The 20,418-nt window shown below is 40.5% G+C and overlaps 1 protein-coding gene across 3 annotated transcripts in view; it reads right to left on the reverse strand.

The window, feature by feature from the left end:
• LOC121287887 (protein tweety homolog 3-like) overlaps window positions 1-20,418 on the reverse strand; it is a 196,651-nt gene that overhangs the window by 28,350 nt on the left and 147,883 nt on the right. For all 3 annotated transcript variants that reach the window (XM_041205899.1, XM_041205901.1, XM_041205900.1), the window contains exons 9-11: window positions 15,274-15,366; window positions 11,676-11,768; window positions 9,650-9,789 (exon numbers count right to left, since the gene is read on the reverse strand). In XM_041205899.1, coding sequence (XP_041061833.1) covers window positions 9,650-9,789; window positions 11,676-11,768; window positions 15,274-15,366 — 326 coding nt within the window. The remainder of the gene's footprint in view (window positions 1-9,649; window positions 9,790-11,675; window positions 11,769-15,273; window positions 15,367-20,418) is intronic.

A 20,418-nucleotide genomic window follows, 5' to 3' on the forward strand; every position in this document is an offset into this window, starting at 1 on the left:
TCCCAGTGAAGGCACCCCGAGGTAGCAGCGATCATAATATGATTGAATTTTACATTCATTTTGAGGGAGAAACGAGAGCGTCCAAAACTAGTATTTTAAGCTTAAATAAGGGCAATTGTGAGACCATAAAAGCAGAGCTAGCTAAAGTGAACTGGCAAATGAGGTTAAGGGATATGTCAATATAAATTCAGTGGCAGACATTTAAAGGGATATTTCAGAATACACATGATATATGCATTCCAATGAGAAAGAAAAATCAGAAGGGGAGGGCCCACCATCCGTGGTTAACTAAAAAAGTTAAAGGCAGTATCAAACTTAATGAAAAAGCATATAATTAATCAAAGATAGGTGGCAGGTCAGAAGATTGGAAAGAATATAAAGAACAGTAAAGAATGACAAAAAGATTAATAAGGAGGGAAAAAATTACAATATGACAGAAAACTAGCTAGTAATACAAAGACAAACAGTAAGAGTTTTAATAGATATTAAAATAAGAAGAGTTAACAAAGTGAACGTTGGTCCTATACAGAGTGTGACAGGGGAATTGATAATGGAAAGTAGGGAGATGGCGGATGAACTAAACAGGTATTTTGCTTCGGTCTTCACTATAAAGTACGCAAATAACTGTAATAGCTGTAAATCAGGATACGGAAGGGAGGGAGGAACTCGGGAAAATTACAATCACCAGTGAAGTAGTAATGAGAAAATTGTTGGGGCTGCAGGCTGACAAATCCCCAGGTCCAGATGGACTTCACCCTAAGATCTTGAAAGAAGCGGCTAGTGAAATAATTGATATACTGGTTTTAATTTTCCAAAATTCCCTAGATTCGGGCAAGGTTCCATTACATTGGGAAATAGCAAATATAACCCCTTATTCAAAAAGGGAGGGAGACAGAAACCAGTTAGCCTAAAATCTGTCATAGGAAAAATGTTAGAAGCTATTATTAAAGTTGTTATAGCAGGGCACTTAGAAAAATTCAAGGCAATCAGATAGAGTCAACATGGTTTTGTAAAAGGGAAATCATGTTTAACAAATTTATTGGAATTCTTTGAAGGAGCTACATGTGCTGTGGGTAAAGGGGAACGGGTGGATATATTGTACTTAGATTTCCAGAAGGCATTTGATAAAGTGCTACATCAAAGGTTATTGCAGAAAATAAAAGCTCATAGTGTAAGGGTAACACATTGACACAGAAAGAAGATTGGCTGGCTAACAGGAAGCAGAGAGTTGTCATAAATGAGTCTTCTTCTGGTTGGCAGGATGTGGCAAGTGGTGTGCCACAGGGATCAGTGCTGGGGCCTCAACTTTTTACAATTTATATAGGAAGGAATGGTTTCTAAATTTGCTGACAACACAAAGATAGATAGGAAAGTAAATTGTGAAGAGGATGTAAGGATGCTACAAAGTGACATAGATAGGTCAAGTAAGCGGGCAAAATTCTGGCAAATGGTGTATAATGTGAGCAAATGTGAAATCATTCATTTTGGCAGGAAGAATAAAAAAGCTTATTATCTAAATGGTGAGAGATTGAGGAGCTCTGAGATTCAAAGGGATCTGGGTGTCCTAGTGAATGAATCACAAAAGATTAGCATGTAAGTACAGCAGGTAATTAGGACAGCTAACAGAATGTTATCATTTATTACGAGGGGAATTGATTACAAAAATAGGGAGGTTATGCTTCAGTCTTTGGTGAGGCCACATCTGGAGTAGTGTGTACAGAACTGGTCTCCTTATTTAAAGAAAGATGTAAATGTGTTAGAAGCAGTTCAGAGAAGGCTTACTAGACTACTACCGGGAGTCGGTGGGTTGTCTTATGAGGAAAGGCTAGACAGGTTAGGCTTGTATCCACTGGAATTTACCTTTATGACTTTTATGGTCTTGACAGGGTGGATATGAGGAGGAAGTTTCCTCTTGTGGGAGAATCCAGAACCAGGAGTCACAGTTTAGAAATAAAGGGTCACTCACTTAAGGCAGAGATGAGGAGAATTTTTTTCTCTCAGAGGATAGAGATTCTTTGAAATTCTCTTCCTCAAAAGGTGGTGGAAGCAGAATCTTCAAGTATTTTTAAGGCAGAGCTAGATAGATTCCTGATTAACAGAACGGTAAAAGGTTATCAGGGGTAGGCAGGAATGCGGGGTTGAGATTACATTTAGATCAGCCATGATCTGAATGACAGAGCAGGCTTGAGGAGCCGAGTGGTCTACAACTGCTTTTAATTCGTATGTTTGTATGGAACACCACTGCATTACATCAGACTGCTGCAAACCAGTTCCTTACTTCCATGAATCATTAGATGTTTATCACAATAGTTTAACTATTGATGAGTTAAAAAAAAGCATGGGGGAGAATCTTAGGCTCGGCAAATGGGGGCATGCTCATCGAGGTGTAAAATGAGGTGCGGTAATATGGGACGTGCATCCCGATGTCACTGCGCATCATTTAGATTTTCATTTCAGCAGGTGCGCAGCTGACCTGCCAATCTGTCAAAGGCCTATTAAGGCCATTTAACTACCAATTAAAATAATTAAAGGAGCTGCCTCTCAGGCAGCTTTTGGCCTTCGCATTTTTCATGGAACCTCATCCACGGGCAAGATGAGGTTTTCATGAATGATTTTAAATTTTCTCAAAAACTTTTATTGAAGTTAATGTACATGTCCCAGCTCATGTGACAGTTTCACAAGGGGACATGTCATAACAATTTTTTCAACACTTTATTGAACTGGTGAAACTTAAAGCTAATTTCCCTGAGGGACACCTTTGTGCCTCAGGGAGATTTCTGCGTTCCATCAAGCGCATGTGTGAAAGAGCGCACTTCCGACTCAGAGAACACCCCCCCCCCCAGCCTGCACAGGGAGCGCACAGCATGTTTTCTGTTCAATTTAGTTGACAACGTGACACATCTGCTGGTCCTCAAAAAGTTACTGTACTCATGGGCTTTCGGACTATTAAGGTGAATCAATATTCAATATCTTGCACAGCAAGTACACTTTTACTTTCCTGCTCAAAATGCTATCAGGTTATATCACCCTGAAATAACACAGTTCCAATAACAGTTCCATTTAGTTAACATAAAGCAAAGTGTTAAGACTCAGATCACTAATGTGTGAAGTATGCTGCCGAATTATCTACTCATGTGGCTCGAGAAAGGGCAGGGCTGGCTGCTAAGTATTTCTAGACACAAATTGTTCAGAAAAAAATAAGGAAAGAAAGAGGAGTGGCAGTGTTGATTAAGGAGAAGATTATTAAGTGCTGGAGAGAGAGGGGATGTCCTAGACGGATCAAGTACAAAATCCATTTGGTTGGAGTTAAGAAACAACAGAGGTGTATTCTACAGGTCACCAAACCAGTGAGAAAGATATAGAGGAACAAGTTTACAGGAAAATTACAATAAGGTGTAAAAACTATAGAGTAGTGATAATGGGCTATACATCAAGAAAGTAAAGAACGAGCATACGAAACAGGAGCAGGAGCAGGCCGTGCAACCCCTCGCATGCTCTGCCATTCAGTAGGATTATGGCTGATCTGGATTGTGAGCTCAATGCCACTATCCTGCCTATCCCCGATACTCTTACCACCTGAACATCTAAGTGGACACATATGGAGTCAGTAGGCATTACCTTGAAGACCAAGCTAAAGATAAATAAATGCATTAATTTTTTCTGTTCTCCTGATAGCTAAAGGCATCATAGGAAAGATTTTAACAAATCCCACAACCACCACCAGGGATTGATAACAGTGCATCAGATGGCAGTGCAGAATCACAGCGGAAGATGTGTACAATCAGCATGGAAGCAAAATTTAACAAAGCATTTGTTTACATGTGAGACAGTGAGCTTCAGAAACATGAACTCTGTTTCTCTCTCCATAGATGCAACCTGATCCGCTGAGTGCTTCCAGCATTTTCTGTTTCATTTCATATTTCCAGCACTTGCAGTATTTTGCTTTTATTTCAGAAACAAGTATTGCACTGGGAGGCAGAACTTACCAATGTGCTCCTGTAATGAGCAGAAAGGATTAAGAGATGCCTTGAAAAACCTTAAGTCATGTAACTTCCAACTAATTATAAAGAGGTTACAAAAATGGAATGTCCATAATGTTGCACCAACCTCAACGTTAATGTTATAATAAAAATAAAAGCCTCTAGGTTTAAGCATGAAGTAAGAAAACCTCAACTGCAGAGTGGTTGCTATATCTTCCTGACTCCAATAAGATGATCCTACACAACAATCAGTGCACAAGGACCTGTGGGTTCTTAGGTCACCATTGAAAAATGACTCAGCCATCCTTGACATAAGGAACAACTAACATGCTATTTTGTATACTGTGCACATTCTGACTTGAAAATGTCATAGGATAAATTGGATAACTCCCAAAAACTAGCACAAGGATCTGGATGTGTGATTAACCTGTGCCAATTGATCGTATTGAAGGCAGGATGCCAACTATGTGCTGCCTTATTCCAATGATTTCTACATGCAGCCAGTGCTCCCTCTGCTGTTCATTGGGCCCCTTGCTGATGTGTGAAGCCAATGTCATTAGTGCCTAGTACTACTAAAATGGACAGGCTAAGATTGTATCCGCTGGAGTTTAGGTGAATAGGAGGTGACTTGATTGAAACCTGAGGGGTCTTGGCAGGGTGGATGTGAAGAGGATGTTTCCTCTTGTGGGAGAATCTAGAACTGAGGTCACTGTTTAAAAATAAGGGGTTGCCCATTTAAAACAGAGATGAGGTGAAATGTTTTCACTCAGAGGATCATGGTCGAAGCAGAGTCTTTGAATATTTTTAAGGCAGAAGTGGAGAGATTCTTGGTAAGCAAGGGGGTGATAAGTTATCGGGGTAAGTGGGATGCAGATTTCAGGTTACTATCAGATCGGCCATGATCTTATTAAATGGCAGAGCAGGCTTGAGGGGCTGAATGGCCTACTCCTGCTCCTTGTTCATGTGTTCGTATCATTTGGCAAGCCAAAATACCAGACACTGAGGTGCTCACCTGAGTGGGCATGCCAAACATCTATACCATATTGAGACAGTCACAACTGAGTTGGACTGGTCATATAGCCTGTTCATATCTCTCAAGATTTAAGTTTTCTTTTTACAAAATAAAAGGATTTAGCACGATCTGGGCATGTGGATTCTAAGCTGGGGTTTTTTTTTTAAGAAGGTCGTAAGTTCACCTTGGAACTGTAAACAAGCAGGCCTCTTCCAAGAAATCACCTGACCTATATGGTACTTGAGAAGGAGTTGTTTGTTTGTTGAACTGTAAAGCACTTTAATTAATGAAAAGCTGGTAGAGAATAAGACAATCACACGGCAGAGGTTAAAAAACTTAAATTGTGATCCTGCTTATTTGGAAGGCAGTCTTGTTGGGGAATAAGTTGAGGAAAGAAGGCTACCTTGACTGGATCCCTCACACTACCTTGCCTAAAATTGTGTGTGGCTATCAACCTGCAGCCAGAGAACCCTCATCTGAGTGTAGCTAGTCTGCATTTGGATTCGCAAAGCGGAGAGTTGGTGAGAACTTCCAGGCATCCACTGGGTCTGGTGGCCTGTCTTCACACAAGAGAACTCCAGGTTGACAGTGTCAAGACCCTGCGGACTTTATCCTTTATTTTATACCACCCATCCTCCAAAGCCCATCTCTGCAGACAGACTCTGTTTGTCTGTCATGTGTGTCTGTTTATGTGCTGGGGGAATTCTTTAGGAAGAGATAGATGGTTATATTTCCTGATTACAATTGTGTGTTAACCAGTACTTGCAACTCGTTTAAAGTAGTTTTGTTTTAAAATAATCATTGAGTTTTTGAAAGAAACCTGGTCAGAGTCTGTTTTCTTCTGGGTGCTAGAGATACAGATACACAATTGGCCATTTTGGTGATAAAATTAAACATTTAAATTAATGATATGGCTTGCAGAGTAGCGGGGCTTGGTAATTCGTGCACTCCTCCCATCCCACTCGTAACAAGCCAGAAAGCCTGACACTCCCTCACCAAAGTGACTTTCCTATGTGGAGCTAGAGTCTGAGGTGCACTCAAGGCGATCAAAGGACGAGGACTCGAAACGTCAACTGTACTCTTCTCCGCCGATGCTGCCAGATCTGCTGAGTTTTTCCAGGTAATTCTTATTTTTTGATCAAAGAACGTCTACTTGGTGCAACCAAATAAAAAACAGAGCAGCCTCCTTTCAAAGCAAGTGCATATCAGAAGCAGAGAGAAAACTCCTTGTAAGAAATCCCAAGCCAGCAACTCATCGAAAACTCAAGCATTTATGGTATCAGGTCCTATATGCAGCAGGACTTTTCAGGCACAGAATGGCCTCAGCAGTCACCTATCCACCGGACTCCTAACAATCACCCCATTAGAAGAACAGTCATCTTTGCCTCAAAGGAGGGACAAGAAAAGACTTGTTCATGTATAGCCTAGATTGCAGCCTCCTTTCCTCTTCTACCTCCTCTGTCTGATAGATGGTGCTGTTCCCTCACGCTGTTAAGGTTGTGCATCATGCAGCATACAACGTTAAATCTTGACATCCCCTCAGTACTGCAGGGTTTTTTCAGTGCAGTCCAGGTACCAGAAGTGTTGTTGAGGATGCTAATAGACTGCACTGTCAGGTTCCTTGTGGCAGCATGGTTCTTGTCATATGCCTAATGTGCATATGTGCATGGGTTCTAGACTGGAGTCATGAGTCATGTCATCAGTGGATAACCCTTGTTGCCCAGTAAGCCATCCTTTGGTTAGCCACTGTGTTTGAAATACAGCTAGCACACAGCACTGCCTCAGAATGAATGCATCATGACTGCTACCAGAATATATACATTGACTCTCATGATACCCTGCCTGTGGTCACACACCAGGCACACAATGAGGGAGTGGAATCCCTTTTGGTTAAGATACATGGCAGAATTCACATGAGGTGCACGCGAAGCAATTTGAACATAGTCAATGACATGTTATGCCATGGGAAAGTCTGCACACTTTGCAAACCAGTATGGTCACCCTGCCTGCTTTGTCTAACAAGAGGGAATGAAATAAAGTTCTCTCCTTTTGCATAGAAAGCTTTAGTGGCCTCCCTTATGAAGCAATACACTCCAAACTGAGAGTTGCTGTTTATATCTCCAACAACAGCTTTATAGGAGCCAGGTACATATAAGTTCATAGCCACGGTCCCCTACACAGTCAAAGGATTGTGTTTCTTGCCCTGCTAAGGTTGCAATTGTGGACTAGAGCAGGTGGCAGGTTTCAGTCACTTCTTCTTTAATGAAGCACAGACATCCTCAAACATTGGTCATCGCTGGAGTTCAGCTAAGAGAATTGTTCTTTAAATAGCCTCTGCAGATAACGCACTTCCTGAGACCCTTCTCCCCCTCCTCCTTCTTTAGCAGCTTGTTCTGGTCTGCTTGGCCTCTGCTCATTATCCCAATTGTGTTCATCACCAAAAGGAAGGCGTACTAGAGCATCCATATCTAAGACCAACTGGTCTCCGCACAAAGTTAACAAAAAAGGCACTTCAGCAACATCTGAACCACTCCCTGTAGACAAGGCAAGTGTGAAAAGGCACCCAAAATACGCAGAATTACAACTCCTCAGAAGAATTTTTTTTAATTCATTCATTCATGGGATGTGGGCATCATAGGCTAGGCCAGCATTTATTGCCCATTCCTAATTGCCCTTAAGAAGATAGTGGTGAGCTGCCTTCTTGAACTGCTGCAGTCAATGTGGTGTAGGTACACACAGTGCTGTTAGGAAGGGAGTTCCAGGATTTTGACCAGAGACAGTGAAGGAATGGCGATATATTTCCAAGTCAGGATAGTGTGTGGCTTGGAGGGGACCTTCCAGGTGGTGGTGTTCTCATGTGTCTGCTGTCCTTCTAGATGGTAGCAGACCTGGGTTTGGAAGGTGCTGCCTAAGGAGGCTTGGTGAGTTGCTACAGTGCATCTTGTAGAAGGTACACACTGCTGTCACTGTGTGTTGGTGGTGGAGGAAGTGAATGTGGACAGGGTGCCAATAAAGCGTGCTGCTTTGTTCTGTGTAGTGTCAAGCTTCTTGAGTGTTGTCGGAGCTGCACTCATCCAGGCAATTGGAGAGTATTCCATCACACTTCTGACTTGTGCCTTGTAGATGGTGGACAGACTTTGGGGAGTCAGGAGGTGAGTTACTCACCACAGGATTCCTAGCCCCTGACCTGCTCTTGTATCAACAGTATTTATAGGGCTAGTCCAGTTCAGTTTCTGGTCAATGAAACCCCCAGAATGTTGATAATGGGGGATTCACCAACGGTAATGCCACTGGATGTCGAGGGGTGATGGTTAGATTCTCTTTTGTTGGAGATAGTCATTGCCTGGCACTTGTGTAGCACGAACGTTATTTGTGACTTGTCAGCCCAAGTCCGGATATTGACCAGGTCTTGCTGCATTTGGACATGGGCTGCTTCAGTATCTGAGGTGTCGCGAATGGTGCTGAACTTTGTGCAATCATCAGCGAACATCCCCACTTCTGATGGGAGGAAGGTGATTGTTGAAGCAGTTGGAGATGGTTGGACTTAAGACACTATCCCGAGGAACTCCTGCAGTGATGTCCTGGAACCGAGATGATTGACCTCCAACAAACACAACCATCTTCCTTTGTGCTAGGTTTGACTCCAACCAGCAGAGAGTTCCCCCCACCCCCCACAATTCCCATTGACTCCAGTTTTGCTAGGGCTCATTGATGCCACACTCGGTCAAATGTGCTTTGATATCAAGGGCAGTCACTCTCACCTCACCAATGCACCAACTAATCGGTCCTTCATAATTCCTTGCACTATTCGGGTAGGAGGGAACCATCATACTATTAAACACATGTTCATCTGTGCAAGGTTGGGAGATGCATAGTCAGGTAGACCTCCAAAATGGCAGCGCCGACATTAAATCAGTGACATACGCTGATTGGTGACAAGATTTGTCTGCTCTGCACTCTGTCAGCAGTCACCAGGTATACATGCATGGAACCCTTACAAATAGGGCATCCGGTGCACTTTCCACCGGAAATGCTCATTATTGTGGACACCATTCTCATAGTTTAACAGGCATCATGGTGCCCAAAAATCTAACTCTACAGAGCCCAATTTCAAGACCCCCCACCCCTTCTGCATTCTTTCTTGTTCTTCAAAAAAGTTTACCTAGACTTCCATAAAAACATTGAGATTAAACATTGTATCTAAAACATGTTTTGTTTCCAGAAACAATATTGTCATTGAAATTCTATTCAAGCTTGAAATATGCTGTTAAGTGTGCTTGGTGCTTACTATTTGCACATGAAACCGTATGCCACCCAACAGCTACAGTAACACAAGTTCTTACAAGTAATTCACTTTCCATTTTTTTGCAATGCTTCATTGCAACCCAAGGAATTACATTTAATTATGCAATGATTCTGGAAATTCAAAGCAAACACTGTTTTCTGTTCAAATAACAAGGAGCTTTACTTTAGATTCATACTTTTAATTGATTTTTGTTTCGGTGCCATAGGTTACGTCACAGACACAGTTTTTTTTAGACCTACCTCTACCCTAAGCCCTAAAAAGATTGGGACAATTATTTGTTAGCAGCATCCATGCTGCTTCAGATGCCAAAAAAGTGTTATAAAATTCAAATATAAAATGTTACCACTGTACCTCTTGCTCTGTTTCCAGGTATGAGGAACACTGCAGACAATCGAACTTAACATCAGTGCAGTTACAAAGGAGAATAAAACCAAATAAATTAGGCCTTCCACGCCATCATAGCACAGTCCTGTCAGAGCCTGCACATAATCCTGCAGAAAATAAGGGAGAAACAAGACATGGAAATACAGAAGGAACATCATGAGCCAGAGTTGCCACACTTGATTTCTGTCTGGTGCCCGGTCTTGTCAAGTACTCATGTGATCACAGGGAGAGGACATGACCATCAAGGTCTGTTAGGTTCTCCCAAACACTAAACTGACCCCCACAAAGACTCATGATGAATAGCCACTTGGATGAGATACTGGAGTGTGTCGAGGCTCTGAGAAAAATACTTAAAAGAATGCATCACCACCCTCAGCAGAAGCAGCAAGAAAGCCAGAAGGTAAACACCAACAGCAGTTTAAAAAAAAAATACAGTACAAATTCAGTTATACCCTTGCCAATTAACGCATATCCAGTTATCCGCAGAATATTTTCAAGCATCAGAGCTGAGACAGATAGGATTGGGAAAATGGCAAAGTCTGGGTTCTAATGTTCTCCTCACTTCCTCAAAAGTCAGTTAAGAGTTTCAACTATTGTAAATAAAATTGGAAAGGAATGCTATAAATCAATGTTGAATGTCCAAGCCTTGAAAAAGCTGTCAATTTTCCCAATCTCTGTAACGTTCTTTAACTTCACAGTCTCACAGGAACTCCACATCCCTTCAAGTCTCTTGTGCATACCTGACTTTCAGCACGTCATCATTTATGGCTATACCTCCAGCTATCCAGACCCCAAGTTCTGGAATTTCCACTTGAAGCTTCTCTCTCTTAGTTTAAGACACTCCTTAAAACCTCTTTGACCAAACTTTTGATCGCCTGCCCTAATGTCTCAATTTGTCGATTTTTGCTTGTGCAAAAACTACGCAAGGTAGTTAACTACAATTTCAGGGAAGTTCTCATTTTAGTTCAGGTATAATTGTTTGTATTAAAGGAAACTTCAACTATCCAAAAATAATTAGAGTATTTTGTTCATGTAAATTCCATGCTACACTTCCATTTTGTACAATTCTTTAAAAACGCTTCAAAAATGGACCACTTTTCTTCCAAAATTCACTTTTTGTGTGAGTGCCTAGAAGAAACTGCAGGTGTCTGTGGTGATAATGTGCACCTGTACTACTTTTTGTTCTTGTGCTATCAGTTTGAAGAGGTATATTTAGTTTGCAGGTGAGCACTAATAGTGCAGTGGGTAGAATGCAGCAGGTAATGGATGTTATTTCCACACATGTATGAATATAGGAAAATGATGAGCAGGAAAAAACTAACTGGCCTATCAATCCTACTCTACACACACGCTGGCTGGTAGATCATGACAAGACACTTCCTATCAGTCCACCTCTCCAAATGTAGTTTGCTGAGAGAGGCAAAAGTGAAAAACCCAGTGCCAATGAGAGAAAATTCTTTTCCTACCCCCCTGGCGATCAAAACCTATCTGTGCAATCACATGACCATGTGTTAATCAGTGAATCATTTGTCTTCATTGGTCTAAAATAAGTTACATTGACTGTGGATTCTATCAAGTGTGCAATTTAACAAGTTCACTATAGTCTATCACCTACTATTAAAAGAAGCTCCACATCATATTTTAGTTATTATATGTTTCATTAAAACATAATGACTGTGAAGTTAAGGTGTCATGAGAAAGACCAACAGTATTGTCAATGAAAACAAACAGCATTACAAATATTGCACTGGATTGGTTTCTTGCTTGCCAGCGGGTTCATTAATTTTTACACTACTCTAAAGCTATAATTAGATCAAATGGGCCTGGAGCCTGTTACAAGACTGCCTTCAAATCTCAAAAATTGACACAGACATTACATATGGAGTGAAAAAAGTGACAAACTATGACTTTATAAGGCATAAATAGCAATTATACATTTTGCGAATCCAATACTTTGTTTCTCTTTGCAGTTTCACACCACTTGAATACTGACCATATGAAGACTACGACAATCAACCAGAGCTGTCAGCTGCTGCAGGGTGGTCTCTGTTGAGTTCAGTACTACTTGGGTCCGGTCCAGATATTCCTATTACCAATACAAGCAAACAGTGATCATGTCATAGGACAATATCACAATACATTGTACATTTACAACACTCATGAGTTTCAGTTTATGAGGGGGAGGTCGTTTGAACTGGCGAGAGGTCGATGTGAATAGATACCTCAATATTGCTGGACCAGCATCAATCACAATGTGGTCATAGTTACAGATTTCACTGCATCCAACGCAATTCCAACTACAACATGTAATTTCTGCAATATTTCTATATTTTCCATGGCTAAATGAAATATACATGAGTAAAAATTAGAGAAACCAACATGGCTAATTCATTCTGGCTCCCTTCTAACTTGATTACCAGTAGTTAGTTAAATGCACATAATGGAATGAGATAAACCAAACAATAAATGTCAATCTCAACCTGGATTCAAAAAAAAACATGTAGTGTGTGCCTTGCTAACTACTTCCTATTTTGTTTACCATGATATAAATCAAAATAAATGTGAAATATCTGGGTTTGGAAATTATTTAACATGGGCAAAATGTATGCTCTAGCCTAAAGTTTCTGTTCTAGAAAAAAATTCATAAAAATTAGGGGAACTCGAATGCAGCCACCAGAGAAGTAGCTGAACATACTGCGGTTTCTGGGGTCAGGCTAATTATTAAACATGATGAGTTTATGATGTTATGATCATGAATTCATAGAATCGCACAGAACAGGAGGCCTGTGCTAACTTTTGAAAGACCTATCCCATTAGTACCACTCTTTTCCCACTGCCTGCCCATTTCCTCTTCACGGCTATATCTAATTTCCCATTATAAGTTATTGCTGAGTCTGTTTCCACAAGCTTTTAGAACAGCACATTTAAGATTGTAACAACTCACCACTCAAAACACATTCTTAGCTCCCCTCTGGTATTTTTTTGCCAATTACCTTAAATCTTCACCCTCTGGTTGCTGACCCACCCCCCTCAGTGGAAACCGTTTCTCCTTTTTTTATTTAAAGCCTTCATGATTTTGAACACCTCTATTAAATCTCCCCTTAACTTTTTCTTGCCTCAAAAGAAAAATTCCAGCTTCTCTAGTCTCTCCACACAGCTGAAGTCCTTAATCCTAGTCAAATTCTAGCAAATTTTCTCTGTACCCTCACTAAGGTCTTGACATCCTTCCTAAAGTGCGATGCCTGAAATTGGAAAAAATTCTCAACTTGAGGCTAAATCAGCAATTTATGAAGATTTAGAATAACTTCCTTGCTTTTATCTGCTTTGCTACTATTTATAAAGCCAAGGATCTCAAAAATTTTGATAGTTTTTATCAACTTTTTCACCACCTTCAAAGACTGTTCCTGCACCTATCTTAAAGTTAACCATTTAGCTTATATTACCTCGCCACATTCTTACTCTCAAAATGCATCACTTCATACTTGGCTGCATTAAATTCCATCAAGCTATGCCCTTACGAAGTCTGCTACAATCCTCCTTACTATCTTTCCAAGCTTTGCATCATTTGCAAACTTCAAAAAACTGTGCTCCCTATACCAAAGTCCAGGTTAATCTATATCCAAAAGACCCGTGGCCCAAATAGTCATGCTTAGGGGCACCATTTTATAGTTCCCAACAATCTGAAACAACCAATTACTACTACTCCCTGCCTTATGTCTCTAAGCCGATTGCATAAACATGCTGCCAATGCTCCTTTAATCCCATGGGCTTCAATTTTGAAAACATGTTTATTATGTGGCAATTTATTAGAAGCTTGCCACTGAAGTGCAAATAGTGTGGAAATGTGTACAGCCTTAACAAGACATCAAAACAAAAAAGGCTTTTGCTGCAGAACCACAATTTATTTGCTGTGAAGTAAGCCTCTGAGGTCAGCAAAGCAGGTTGAGACTTTCCCCCTTTATCAAAGAAGCTATGGAAGTTCTTCTCACTGACAAAGAGATACACTTAGCAAAGAATGGCACTGGCTTACAGCACAACAATAGTGAAATGTTGTGGCCATGGTATTCAGTACCAACAGCAAAGCTGCACACAATGCAACTCAGTGCAAGAAACAGTTCTGGCAAGGGGAGTCAGCACACCGTTCAAGAAGGCATGGTACTAAGGAGGTTCCAGTTTACATGATTTTCCCTTAGAGAATATTGTGAAGTACTTAGATTAACAGTCACTGGGGGCAGACTGCTGGGAACTTTAAAATGGTGTCCCTATGGGTGACTACTTGGGCCACCGCCCTTTGGGCAGAGATTAACCGGGGCTTGGGTATAGGGGGCACAGTTCTTTGAAGTTTGCAGATGACAGAAATTTTTTCCAGAACAGAAACTTTAGGTTAGGGTATACAGATGAACACACCTTCAAGGTCTATAACCATCTTTTTATATCAACTGATAAGACTGGGTACTACAGAGATTAACCACTTAGTAAAGGACCTGATCATCAATGTCCGGGAAACCTTTCAGTGCCTTCAAAACCCAGTTTTCCCTTCGACATTCTCCTTCACAACCTTACGTATATTTATTCCAATAAAAGCTCAACATGATATGCTGATTGCACACACCCATCATCACCAACATTAGGATATCAATCCTTACTACTGTGCTTTCCTGCATTTCACAGAAACTAAACTTTATTTACAGAGTTCATATTGTTTAAGAATACAGACCACCAGAGAGATGGCAACATCCATTCAATTACCAACTCAGATTGGGAAGAATATACAGGTAAACTAGGTCTTTCAGTCAGGTTTTATATTGCTATTGTTACATATACAGTGCTGTCTAAATAAATATGTCTCCTTAGAGCAGAAAAGGTTACTGGGAGATTTCATAGGGGTGTTCAAAATCTTCAAGGATTTTTATGGAGTAAATAAGGAGACATTCTTTCCAGTGGCAGGAGGTTCATTGCAAGATTAATAGTAATTGGCAAAAGGACCAGAGGCAATTTAAGGGGGGAAAAAATGAGTGAGTTATGATGATCTGGAACATACTGCCTGAAAGGATAATGGAAGCAGATTTGACAGCAACTTTCAAAAACAAATTGTATAAATATTTGAAAAGGAAAACTTTGCTGAGCTATAGGAAAGAGCAGACAAGTGGAACTAACTGGATAGCTCTTTCTAAGAGGTGACATAGGCATGATGGGCCAAATGGCCTCCTTCTGTGCAACATTGTTCTATGCCTCTATGATTCATAAAGAGCATGTGCTGCACAATGGCGCAGTCAATCCATTAGGCAGCTGTAATGGTTTATGCATCTAAGAGCTGCATAAAGTACAAAATGCAACTTTAAACAAGAGACAAATTATTCAAAAGATAACATATACTAGAAATAATCCTAGCCATCATTCAATTCACGAAAGTGAGGGCTAATTGAGAAGTTAGTATTTCCCTCATAACTACTCAGTTTTCACAGATAATTACAATTTCAATCTTATGCCACATTGCTAATTGCACAAATCTTCTTTGGAAACTGGGGAAACTATGTGGAAAATCCAAGCGGGAAGAAAATGTATCCCATCTCTTTCACGCTATTACTTACACGAGAGGATGGGAATTCGCGTACAGCTGATTTTAGGAGCTCCGATATGTGATCCTGTATCTCCACCAGGGCTTTATGACTGCTAGAGAGTTTCTGAAGGGTAAAACAAAGACAAAAGAATTAAAAGGGTGCATCATTGATATCCCCCCACCTCAGTATTTGCATTTTTACAATATACACAAAAAGTCAGAGAATGCTCATCACGCCAGTCCTATCCAACATGGTGTAACCCACATACACCATCCATCTCATTCCAAACATACATGGTAGTCAATCTTTGTGAAAAGTCAAAAAAAGCTTAGGCCATTTAGAAAAGAAAACTCACTGAATTTCGTCTCTGAGCTCCAAAGGCAATAAAGTAAACTTAGTGACTGATACACTAATCCCCATTAACTCACCAGCTTTCTATAGTGTGCGATGTCTTCCCTTCATAGGCACTTGCTTGGCTGTCTTTTGATTTTCTACAGCAAATCCCCTGTAACAGCAGCCATTTCCAAAGCTAGACAACTCTCTGGAAAAAAAGCACTTCCTCGCATCAAACCTAACATGCTTTTTAGCTTGTGACAATGCATCGAGTCATCCCTTGGCTATCTAGCTTAAACAGCTTACTGGGTTTTGAGAATGTTCTATCCTGGCCAGGATTAGGCTGGCAAAACCAAAATCAGGACTCAATGTCAAATGTTGCTAGAGTTAATGAGGTTTTCATTGTTGCCCCTGGCAATTTTAACTGGAGGCACTAACCCGAGCTACTGATCGTAAGAAGCCACATCATTTACGCTACAGCTTTACCTCTGCCATTGCTGTGCCTGATTAGAGACCATCTTTTACACAATGTGTGTGGCCTTAGGAGCAGTGTGAGAACAATTTCGATGACACCACACTGAATGGTGTTCAAGGTTTATAACACTATCATGACGCCCAACCACCACACCGAAATCCTCATTCATATCTTTGTTGCCTCTAGACTTGACTTTTCCAACACACTCCTGGTGGCCCTCCCAGATTCTATCAAAATTCTCATTCTTGCTTTCAAATCCCTCCACGGCCTCGCCGCTCCCTATCCTCATAAACTCCAGCCCCTCTGAGATATTTGCACTCTTCTAATTCTGACCTCATGAGCATCCCCAATTTTTGCTGCTCTGGAATTCCCTTCCTAAACCTCGAGCTTTTCTTTCCTCCTTGAATACACCCCTTAAAACATACTCCTTTGACCAAGCTTTTGGCCAGCTGCCCTTTTGCCTTATATGGCTGGGCATCAAACTGCTTTATAGCATTCCTGTGAAGCACCTGCATGTTTTATTACACTAAATGCGCTACATTAATACAAGTTGTTGTAGTAGCTAAAGTGTTCCAGCTGCAACTGTTATTCCACAAACCTCTTCCAAAATCCTCAAATCAAGTCCACAAATATAAGATACCAAAAGGTGTAAAACTTCAAGTTCAAATAAGATGATAATTTGGTAAAAGTAAACTGCAGTTTATATTTTAAAGTCAAGCAATATTCACTGTCAGCTTTTATATACATAATTTCCATTAGACAAAAAATCTGATGCTCCTGTAAAACATAAGTAAAACTGAGCACAGCCATATATTCAAAAGTACAGATGCCAAGTTTCCTATGAATATTGTTTTATTAAAGTTTACAGTGACCTTAATTCTCTTTAGCCAGAGTTTATAAATGCTGCTTTCCTTCAAAGCTTTCATCTATGTTTCAGTCTAAAAGCAAAAATTTTTAACATCCAATCCAGTTACATAAATATAGCTTAAAACTAAGGCTGCTTTTATATTTAGCCTGGGTCTAACTGCACTGTTTTTACATTCGTCTTGAAATGCAGTTGGTCCTTCTAGAAACAGCCACTCCACAATTGCAGACTGGCCGTGATAATTTAGTCAGTATGCATGCACAGAACAATTATGTCATACAGTCACTAGAAAGAATAGAGGTGGACGTGCGTAATGTCATCATTACATCATTAAGATACACTGGTGCTGTTGAAGCAACATTTTTGCTAGCTGCAGAATGATTCGTAACAATCTGGAATATATCATGCAACACAAGAGGTGGTGACTTGGTCCATTGTGTCTGTGGCAATTCTTTGAAATTCTTTTCAATTTGTCCGACTTCCCTGCTCTATTCCCACAGCCCTGCAAATTTATCCTTTTTAGGCTTATGTTCAATTTTCTTTTGAAAGTTACTATTGAGACTGCTTCCACCAGCCTTTCAATTAGTGCCTTACAGAATGCAAGAACTTGCTGTTCAGAAATAATTCCTATCGCCTCCCCTTGATCTTTACCAATTACCTTAGATCTGTGCGCCATGGTTACTGAGCCTTTTGCCAATGGAAACAACTTCTCACGGAAAAAAAGATCCAATAAAACAAAACACAGCCACCAGTTTAAAACCTCTGGAGTTTTACGTTCATCTTGCCATTGGCTGCTCGACATCCAGGGTGCAGGAATTGGCAGCTTTAAACAAGTTGGATTGATTCCAGGACAACGATACTTAGCTTTACACCAGTCCCGTTCATCCCCACTTTCCTTCTCACTGTTCAGAAATTTTACAATCATAGACACATTTGGTTAATTTCTTATATTCTATGCGTTTTGTTTAATGGTGCAATGGTGTTATGTTCACAAAAAAAATGCATACCTCCCTGACTAATTTTAGTGACAGGCACTGTAGGAAAACTAATTCTAAAATGAAGAAGAGGCTCTGAAGAGCCATACGCACTCGAAACGTTAACTCCGTTTTTCTCTCCACAGATGCTGGTAGACCTGCTGAGTTTGTCCAGCATTTTCTGTAATTCTAACATATTTTCTCCTTGCACTTGATTACTTGTACTCTGTTTTGTTGCCTTTTTTCCTATTTATTATTGTTTCATATTTAACATTTCCCTTCACTATATTTCAAATTATTTCTTCCTCATTATAATTCCTTTATGAGCCCATTTCAAACTCCCGTCCAAATTCCAGCAGTTACTTTTGCCATGTTCCAGCCTTGCTCTTACTACTGTCACCAGTAGTCTACAATGCTGGAGAAGCTCACCAAAGCAGGCTACTGCCATTAGTGCTGTGACAACACAACAGCTAACACCGTTCCCTAATGTTACTGCACAACTTTTAAATATGGGAGATTGTTTCTTTTCTCCACCAAAAGAGCAAAATTTTGAAATGAAGGAATCATTAAAATGGTTTCATAGCTAAACTTCAGTGTAAAGAAAACTTATTTGAAGCTGTGACCAATGAGCTGGCAAAGATGAGTTCAGTGATGAGCATTTAGAATGTACACTGCATTAGAATCAAAGTTACCTCCACAACTCCTGAGGAGTTAATGGTCGTGTAAGTATAGAATCTGAATATTTGTAACAAAAAAATTAACGTTCCTTCTAACACTCTAATCACTTCTGTTGGAGTACCAGGAGATACTGAATCTGGATCTAAATGTACAGATTTTAAAAATTACCCCCCAACAATCAATGACAATGAAAATAGAAAATGCTGGAAAAACTCAGCAGGTCTGGCAGCATCTGTGGAGAGAGAAACAGGGTTAATGTTTTGAGTCCGTGCTTCAAAGCTTATTTAAGCTTTCGATTACTTTGAATCAGTCAGGCCTTGGGAAGCAGTGAGAAACTATCATTAAACTCAGTGCCTCCAAGTAATCACCTCCCCTTCCCGCTCAAATAAAGGTCTTCGTTAAGAATCATTCCTGCATCAAAAATAAAAACCACCATGGCACCAACATAGCAGGTTCCAGCTGCATTAACAAAATGAATGTTTTTCCAAGTTTCCAAATCTTGTAACCTCAGGGCTGTCTATCACAGGCAATCTGTGTTCACTTACTGCTAGTCAATGTAATCAGCCACATTCAACTCTCTCGCCTGAACTTTAGACGTTTATGCTGTTTCATTGTGCGTGTAATCTCTACAATTGCCATTAATGTCATATTTTTCATGATTCTGTAAATTGGCCAAAACATACTGTAAAAATAATGATAAGCAAACGGCACTCACCATTATTTATGCACACATCAGACAGTTAAAAGCAAAAATCTGGTAGCTGCTGTCCAAGATGCCCCACTCATCCTTAGACTGTTAAAACAGCATCTCACTCCCTGGCTTCCCATTGAATGGAGTTATGTTGTGGTACATCATAAATATGGACTAAACATGCCACAGAAAATTAGGACTTCTCCATTTCACTCAAAATATCCACTTTAATGGTGTGATATGACTTAATTACTATAAAGCAACTTCTCTGGAACTGAAAGTTAACATTTAGATATTCTATAAGTATATCAATGGGAAGAGGATAACCAGGGAAAGAGTAGGGCCAAAAGGGACCAAGGGGGAAATCTATGGGTGGAGCCAGAGGACATTGCTAGATTGTTGAATAAATACTTCTCATCCATCTTCACCCAAGAAAATGAGCATGAAGGTATCGAACTCAGGGAGAGAGACAGCGAGGTTCTTAAGCAAATTGATATAGGGAGTGACAAGGTATTGGAGGTGTTGGCAAGCTTAAAAGTGGACAAATCTCCAGGTCTGGATGATTTGTGTCCCACACTGCTGAGGGAGGCAAGGGAGGAGATCGCAGGGGCTCTGACCCAAATTTTTAATTCCTCTCTGGCCACGGGGGAGGTGCCAGAGGTCTGGAGAACAGCTAATGTGGTTCCGCTATTTAAGAAGGGTTGTAGAGATAAGCTAGGGAACTACAGGCCAGTGAGTCTCATGTCAGTGGTAGGGAAACTATTGGAGAAAATTTTGAAGGAGAGAATCTATCTCCACTTGGAGAGGCAAGGTTTGATCAGGGATAGTCAGCATGGCTTTGTCAGAGGGAGGTCATGCCTAACAAATTTGATTGAATTTTTTGAAGAGGTGACCAGGTGTGTAGATGAGGGTAGTACACTTGATGTAGTCTATATGGATTTCAGCAAAGTCTTTGACAAGGTCCCACATGGGAGACTTATAAAGAAGGAAAATGCACATGGGATACAGGGTAATTTGATAAAGTGGATTCAAAATTGGCTTAGTTGTAGGAGACAGAGGGTGATGACAGAAGGATGCTTTAGTGACTGGAAGCCAGTGTCCAGTGGCGTACCACAGGGATCTGTGCTGGGTCCCCTATTATTCGTCATTTATATAAACG

Source organism: Carcharodon carcharias, chromosome 15 (assembly GCF_017639515.1).
Source record: "Carcharodon carcharias isolate sCarCar2 chromosome 15, sCarCar2.pri, whole genome shotgun sequence".
NCBI classification, from domain to species: domain Eukaryota; kingdom Metazoa; phylum Chordata; class Chondrichthyes; order Lamniformes; family Lamnidae; genus Carcharodon; species Carcharodon carcharias.